Below are 8,156 nucleotides of genomic sequence, written 5' to 3' on the forward strand. Positions count from 1 at the left end.
AGGGTGACAGGGAGCTGTCATTGGAGGGAAGGAGTTCAAGACCTCGAGGGACCTTGGTGGGCACCAAGTCCGCAGCCCTCCGGGTTAGCGTTGAATGCAGGCCCAGAAACTGCAGCCCAGTCTGCCCAGGGGTGTCAGAATGAGGTGAACTCCGGAGCCCCCAAGTCATGGCATGGTCGTGGGGGAGAACCGTGAGACTCCGCTCGCTCTAAGGGAGCTAATGGGAAGAGAAAAAAAGAAAATACACGGAAGAAATTCCTCGAGAGAGGAGCTAGAGGCACCAGACACTAGGGTGGTATGGGGGGATGGGTGTTAGAGAAATCAGACGGCAGAGTTAATGAGAGAACGCAGCCGAGAACCAGGGAGCTGCGCGGCCGTCGACTGGGGCCCTCGTTGGGCACTGGGTAGAACCCGATGAGGGACCCCATCCCCAGCCATGTTCGCCTCTGGTGTTCACCAAAGTTGGCTGGGGGCTCGGGTCATTTTAGAAAAGCAGTAGGTACGTTCTCGGCTGGGGGAGGGAGGCGCATTCATGGTTAATGTCCCTCGTGCCCGGCCATTCCCAGCGAAACCTGTTTGGCTTCGATTCCCTGTAGGATTCCACAGCCTGGAGGAGCTGGTGGCCCGTGGAGGCCGCGGCCAGGGGCCTGGAGTCCGGCTCCTACTTTCGGACGAGGCGACTGCAGGCGGTGCCCGCCTCCCTGCTCTGTGGCACCTGCGCCGGGAGCCGGTGGGACGGGAGGCGGCCTCGGGGCGGCGGGGCGCGGAATCCCGGGAGGGACCCGTGAGGCGGAGGGGCGGGCTGGGGGCGGGCGATGGGAAGCGGCCCTCCTCTCTCCTGATCCCAGCAGGTCGGAACGGGGAGTCGGCTGCCCAGGACTCAGGGAGGGGGCCGCGCCGAGACGAAGGGAGGGGCTGAGCCGCCTTCAAGAGTCATTGGAGGACGCGACCGCCCGAAGCTGATAAATAAGGGGCCGGGACGAGGCTGCGGGCTAATTTGGACGCCCCGACCAGTGTCAGGGCCAGTCAGCGCCAGCCCCGGCCCCGCGAGGCGAAGCGAGGCGACCCCCGTGCGGCCATGGCCTCGCTACTGGGAACCTACCCGTGGCCCGAGGGGCTCGAGTGTCCAGCCCTGGAAGCCGAGCTGTCGGATGGGCTGTCGCCGCCGGCCGCCCCGCGCCCGCCAGGGGACAAGGGCTCGGAGAGCCGTATCCGGCGGCCCATGAACGCCTTCATGGTGTGGGCCAAAGACGAGAGGAAACGTCTGGCGGTGCAGAACCCGGACCTGCACAACGCCGAGCTCAGCAAGATGCTGGGTGAGTGAGCCGGCGGGAGAGCGCGCCCCGAGGTCACGGGCGGGGGGCGCAGGCAGAGGCGGCCTGGGGCAAACTCGCGGAGCGTGGCAGAACCCGGCAGGTGGGCGTCTCTGTGCCCGCCAGGTTGGGCGTCTGTGCCTGCGTAGGTGTGAGCTCGGTGGCCGGGATTCAGAGCAGGGACCTCATGGCAAGGCCCAAAGTGAGACGGTGTGTGGCCTTGGGGTGGCCCAGGAAGTCCATTGGTGAAGACAAGAGAAGAATTGGGGGTCCGAGGGTGCAGGCGAGGCGGGGCAGCGTCTAGGCCGCGGTCGCCCGCTGCGGAGATCCGCACTCGAGGAGCGGCTGGGACGGAAACGCTGACATGGAGTGGAACTGGCCTTTGCTAGGAATACTGGAACGGGAAACCCATCATTCCCTGAACTTTACCACTGGCACCATCACAGAGGGAGGTGGTAAATATGATTAACGAATATTCATAAAGACAGACCTTGCGGGATCGCATCGCTGCTTTAACTTTATTATTAAAGCAACAGAAAAAAAAAAAAAAAACAGCCTACCCAAATAGACTCCATTGGAGACTATTTCTCAATTGCAGCAGTTTAGTTAACTTCATCTGGATACTTAGGGCAGCCAGTGAGAGTCTGTCTGTCCTAGAGCCTGGCTGGGTTGCTTCCCTAGTGATGCTGTGAAGTCCCAGCAGGGATGGTCGCAGGGGGACAGGGGTGGGCCAGGCCAGAGGAGACAAGAGAGAGGATGTTAGGGCACGTCTGAAAAACTATAGAGTTCCTGTCAGGGTTTCTTGTCTCTCCCCTGTCTGGAGCTGAGCACTTTTCAACTCCACCCTACTCCTAACCTCTTAGCCCCTTTGACTACTGTTTATCCACTTTAATGGGTGGAAACCTTTCAAAGCAGTTTGTGTGTGGAACAGACCCTAGGCCCTGTGAGCAGGGACAGTGATCACCAGAGGTTGGCCCTGCTTCCCCAACCCCACCAGATCCAGAACCAAAGGAGCCGGTTTCCTTTTTCCGTTGGAGCTTTGGGCTCCTTCCTGGTCCGAACCATGGACTGAGGACTGATGCCCACCTTTCTGCTGATTCAAGCCACAGGCCTGCGGAGAGGGTCTCTCCTGCAGTCTTAGCCGCCCTTTCAAAGCAGCTGGTGGAGTGCTGGTTTCAAAGAGCCTCCTACTGCCCAGTCTCCTGGATAGCCCTGCCCAGGAAGCCAGTGTCTTAGTGAGCCCCTTCATCCATAAAAAAAAATATTTAGAACTGTATTTTACACTGTTGGCACAAAGATAAATGAATTAATATAAACAACAATGAAATATTTTCTTCAACCTAAAAGTTCATATTTTCCCTCAGATTGCTAAAGAAATAAAACCACTTTTTTTTGTGGGCCCCTAAAATTTTTTTCAGTGGGTCCTACATGCTGTTCCTAGATGCTCTTGTGACAGGAATCTAGCAGGGTTTCTGTTGCAGACCCAGGGCCAGACATAGGAGAAGAACTTGAGTTGGGAAGCCTGATAGAATTGAGGCTGCCCGCTCCCAGGGAAAGGGCAGGCCAAGGGACTTGGGTGACAAATGCCTCCAGTTAGCTGATTCCTGCTGTCTATCCACACTTAGGCTTTCAGAGGTTACAGTTCATTTTTCAGGAAAGACACAGATTCCTTCCTGCTTAACCACACAGCCCCTGGCACTGGATGAGGGAAACCAACCTGGTGTTGCTCTTTCAAATGCAGTCTTTCTAATCTGTACATAGGATGATCTATTTCCACTCCCAGCCCTTTCCTTTCTGATCTAGGAAAGGAAAGGACTGGATGTGACAGTCCCAACTTCTTTGACTATAAGCTTTCTTATCTTTAACATTAAAAACTTCACCCAGTAGCACTAATATTTTTAGTATATTATGAATGAGAAAGTGCATAAAGGCAGTTACCCATTTAGTGGCATTTAAAATTAAGCTATATTTTATTAATACTGCAACCTCCAAGTACACTTATAAACTAACTAGAGTCACATTTTATGTACTCAGTACACAGATGGGGGTGGGGTGGGGTGGGGGTGTCTGCATCTTGGTTCTCTTACAACAACTTTGTGATCTCAGCCCCAAGCTGGGAACTGCAGACCAGCTAGTTCCAAATCCAGAGTTCTTAACACTTTTCAAGTTGTCTTTTTAAGCGGCACCTAATTATATTAATCAATGACTGTCAGAATAGTTATAAACTTTCATCCCAGTGGTAGGATACCTTTAAGAGTCACCCTCCTCCAGCCTGCTTTGAGGGTCTGGTGTGCAGAGCCAACCAGCAAGGCACAGGCCAGGAGGGTGACCACACACACAGCACTACTCCACCCTGTGCAGAGGGTTCTGGGTGAGAGGTGCGCCCCTTTCCTTACAGTGTTTTTCGGGCCTGTCCTCTATGCTAGTGTCTCTGAACTTCAGCATACCCTAGAGTCACGGGGGAACTTGTCACAGTTGTAGAATCTGAGTTCAGCCTAGGAGGTAACAACCTAAGGGGTCCAGAAGTGACCTTCAGAAAACCTGCAGCTGGCAGGATGAGCAATGCACTTTGAAAGACTAAAGCAATTTGTAAAACAGCACACACGTGAGTGAGGATAGATAGGAAATACAAATGAAGCCAGCATTTCAGTACCAGGGGGATGCATGTGTGCGATGCTTTTTAAAGAGAGAGTTTTGAGTTCAGTAGTATCACAATATATTTTCTAGCAAGGCAAACAGAGACCCAAGGAAGTTAAGGGGTTTGCTTCTGTATGGAGTGGCAGTGGCAGTGCAGGTGTCCCCTGCCATGCTCAAAGTGTCCTATGTAGATGACTGGAAGCTGCGGTGCACAGGCTGTGTGTGTGCGTGTACATGTGTGTCTGTTGCATGTGCACACCTACATACAGATGTGCATGTTGCAGGCAGATGCTAGCGTTCTGGCCACAGTCAGGTTTTCACACAGAGGGGTCTTGTGTGACCTTCGGATGTAAGGGATAGTAAGTGGGATCCTATAACTTACATCTGTGAAACTTTGAACTCTACCTGGGCTCCTTCACAGGAAGGCTAGTGAGATTTATGCCATAAATAAATATTACAGTGTCACTTCCTGCGAAACAGCAGTGATTGATCAACGAAAGCAGAGAATTTTCATTAAAGTGCACAAATAATTAGAATTGCCTCTCCAAGGGGTAAAAGTACCCAAATCAATGTTGTAATGTTTACATATTTTTATCCTGTGGTTGACCTTGGCCTTTCACCACAGTCCCACATTGTTTCTCCATTTGTGTTAGCTGATGGCTTTTATATGAGAGGTGATGTGACTGTGTGTGGCATTGGCATGAAGTGGTTTTGCCCCGTGCGGGCGGAGGAGGTTGGTTTAGCCTCACTGTGTGCGCTTTGGACGCAGGATCTGGGCTGGGAAGAGGGTGTGGCGGGGGAGTGCCTTCTTGTGTTTTGTGAAGAGTTTGGACCGCGGATGGGAAGGGAGACCAGGGGGACCGAGTGTGCCTGTCTGATGCTTGGGGGTACGAGTCTGAGACAGGTGCACCGGCCGCCCCAAGGCGTGCAGATGCTGAAATCAGCCTTCTCTGACGTCTGAGCAGGAAAGTCGTGGAAGGCGCTGACGCTGTCGCAGAAGAGGCCCTACGTGGACGAGGCGGAGCGGCTGCGCCTGCAGCACATGCAGGACTACCCCAACTACAAGTACCGCCCGCGCAGGAAGAAGCAGGCCAAGCGCCTCTGCAAGCGCGTGGACCCCGGCTTCCTCCTGAGCTCCCTTTCTCGGGACCAGAACGCCCTGCCCGAGAAGCGGGGCGGCAGCCGGGAGGCGCTGGGGGACAAAGAGGACCGGGGTGAGTACTCTCCGGGCGCCGCCCTGCCCAGCCTGCGGGGCTGCTACCACGAGGGGCCAGCGGGCGGCGGCGCCCCTGGCAGCACGGACACCTACCCCTACGGGCTGCCCACGCCCCCGGAAATGTCGCCCCTGGACGTGCTGGAGCCGGAGCAGACCTTCTTCTCCTCCGCGTGCCAGGAGGAGCATGCGCACTCCCGCCGCATCCCCCACCTGCCGCGGCCCGCTTACTCCCCGGAGTACGCCCCCAGCCCGCTGCACTGCCGCCACCCTCTGGGCTCCCTGGCGCTCGGCCAGTCTCCGGGCGTCTCTATGATGTCCACTGTGCCTGGCTGCCCCCCGTCTCCTGCTTATTACTCCCCTGCCACCTACCACCCTCTCCACTCCAATCTCCACGCCCACCTGGGCCAGCTCTCCCCTCCTCCGGAGCACCCCGGCTTTGATGCGCTGGATCAGCTGAGCCAGGTGGAACTCCTGGGGGACATGGATCGTAATGAGTTCGACCAGTATTTGAACACTCCTGGCCACCCAGACTCTGCTGCAGGGGCCGTGGCTCTCAGTGGGCATGGCCCGGGCTCGCAGGCGACACCAGCGGGCCCCGCGGAGACCAGCCTCATCTCCGTGCTGGCTGATGCCACGGCCACGTACTACAACAGCTACAGCGTGTCATAGAGCCGGAGGCCGCCCGTCCAGCCCTCCGTCCTGCGCACTGAGCAGAGCCGGCCGCGCGGTGCTGCCGCCCGGGGTGGGCACGTCTGCACTGCGGGCCCTGCGAACCTCCTTCCCTGCCCACTCCGCTCCCCGCAGCCTGCGTTTTGAGTATATTCCTTCAAATGAGTTTTCACTGGCTACACCTAGGAATAAGGCAAGGTTGTTGCTGAAAGACACTGGTTTCAGGTAGAATTTTCACAGACCTCGCTCTCTTCTCTGGTCCCATCTCAAAAACAAATGTGTGAAAAGCCCAGCAGCACTCGCCCCGCTCAGGCTTCTGTAACAGCCGCAGGGACACAGCCATTCTGAATTGTGTGTTCTCCAGGTGGGGGGTACCTGGGGATGGAACCCAGGGACCCAGGACCCTCAGAGGGCTGGTGACACCCTGACTGGCCTCTCCTTCACTTCCAGCCTGTGCCCCCATCTATAAAGTGAGGGACACATTTGACATCTAGGGTCCCTTCTGCTCCAGGGTTTTCTGATTTAGGATTCTTGCAGGGCTAGAAAGAAAACGAAGTTTGACTCAGTGAGCTTCCTACGGTGTAACCTGTGGTAATTCCTTGTGCCCAACCCAGGGCTTTCTACACTTGCACTGCCTTCCAAAATGATCTTAGTCATCCAAAAGGACTCCTTCCCAGTTTGAGAAAAGACAACATTCATCATGATTTGGGAAATTAACCACTAGGGTTAACTGCATCATTTAAAAAGAGATTGGTTCAAGCTGTGTTTTAAAAATATATTTTAGATGTTCTCTTTTTTATTATACACACATTTCAAGAGAGTATGCACAGCCTGAATACACACAATCAGTGTGTGAGACGGCACACACTTCCATGCACACCGTTGCATGCATGCCTGCCTGTGCAACCTGAATCAGATGCTCTTGTTGACATTGGCAACTTCTCATCATCTCCCTGTTCCTCATGACCCAAAGAACAGGGAACCTAAGAAGAATCTCCTCTCATCTGAATCTGTTGGTTTCTTGAGCAAAATCTTAGCACACTCTTTAGCAAAATTTCAACTCCCCTCTGCGGATAATGCCTCCAACTCCTCTCCCTTTCCTGAGACTTTTTTTATTCTTCTCTTATTTGCTCTTGACTCCACATCTGAATTGGCCACTAATTCAAGCATTCCAAGACTGAGGCCCATGGCTGGGATGGGAATTCATCCTCCTCACCAGCCAGGTGGTTCTTTAGGTAATATCTTCAGATAGTACTTTAAAACAGCTTCTCCACTGCACCTTCATTGTGCTTGCTTCCCAAAGAACAGAGACCCACTGTGACCCAGAAAATGTTTCGGAGCCCCAGTCCTGCCCCCAGACCATGTCTATCCTCTCAGACCTCCTTTGAAGGAACATACCTAACAGTGAGCTAAAAGGTAGTTGTTTGTCTTTTAATGTCAGCATATTATTGCCTGTATAAAATATGTAAGTGTTTTATATATTCTCCTATTATTTTCACCTTATATTTTGTATTGTTGAAAGATCTTTTTTTTCCTTCCAAAGAGTCCAATTGTAAAGTCACTTATAAGATATGCTTAATCTTTATGCTGTTACTGTATACAATGTTTGGTAATAAATAGTAAACCATTGATGATATGATTGAATGGTCCAGTCCAGAATGTGTATTAATAATCTTGTAAAACATGACCACAGACATTAAGCTAAACTGTGCCATTTTTTGCTAAGAACTACACATACTTTGGAATGGTTGTAGATATTGATTTGTCTAAAATATTTAATTTAAATAAACATTTTTGTATGATGACCATTCTAGCATTTGAAATCTAGTTGCGAGGAATAAAAAAACGTTTTCAAGTGAGGCAGAGATATTATGCCTCGTCAACCTTTTTTATTTTTAAAAAGTTGTAATTTATAGGGGTGGCTTATTTGATTTGTGACTTGTGGTGAAGACATAAAGTCTAACATTATACATTGGAAATGGTGTTGTTATTATTAATAATGGAAGAAAAGACTAATTCATAGTCTACCTTCATAACACTTCTCTCCCCAGGGTATCTTCACACTTGTACATTAGAACCAGGTGTTATCCCAAGATAGAAAATAAATTCTGCCCCAAATAAATGCTACCACATTTATTTTTTTCTTCTTTTTGAAATAGTTCTGAAAAATACCCAGCCCGCCCTCTTTACTATGCATCTGTGGATGTGGGAACAGTAACAAGACATGAGGGCTCTCAAAATTGGATGGAATGTAGTGAGAAGGAAAGGGAGCACAAAGATCAGCAATTAAATGATGTAACTTTTTGTGACATTTAGGATTC

The 8,156-nt window shown here is 51.9% G+C and overlaps 1 protein-coding gene across 1 annotated transcript; it reads left to right on the top strand.

The window, feature by feature from the left end:
• Positions 1-900: 900 nt before the first annotated feature.
• On the top strand, positions 901-7,640 carry SOX7 (SRY-box transcription factor 7). The gene is made up of 2 exons (XM_090288485.1): positions 901-1,316; positions 4,916-7,640. The coding sequence occupies exons 1-2, from the start codon at positions 1,079-1,081 to the stop codon at positions 5,833-5,835; spliced, it is 1,158 nt and encodes a 385-aa protein (XP_090144611.1). The 5' UTR covers positions 901-1,078; the 3' UTR covers positions 5,836-7,640.
• Positions 7,641-8,156: the final 516 nt, after the last annotated feature.

The sequence above is a fragment of the Furipterus horrens genome, unplaced genomic scaffold, assembly GCF_987537825.1.
Source record: "Furipterus horrens unplaced genomic scaffold, mFurHor1.1.pri manual_scaffold_10, whole genome shotgun sequence".
Lineage (NCBI taxonomy): Eukaryota > Metazoa > Chordata > Mammalia > Chiroptera > Furipteridae > Furipterus > Furipterus horrens.

What these genes read in the sequence shown, in the direction of transcription:
- SOX7 (XM_090288485.1), top strand. Translation starts at nt 1,079, where the DNA reads ATGGCCTCGCTACTGGGAACCTACCCGTGGCCCGAGGGGCTCGAGTGT. An exon ending in CGAGCTCAGCAAGATGCTGG is followed by an intron (nt 1,317 to 4,915) that starts GTGAGTGAGCCG and finishes ACGTCTGAGCAG; the next exon opens with GAAAGTCGTGGAAGGCGCTG.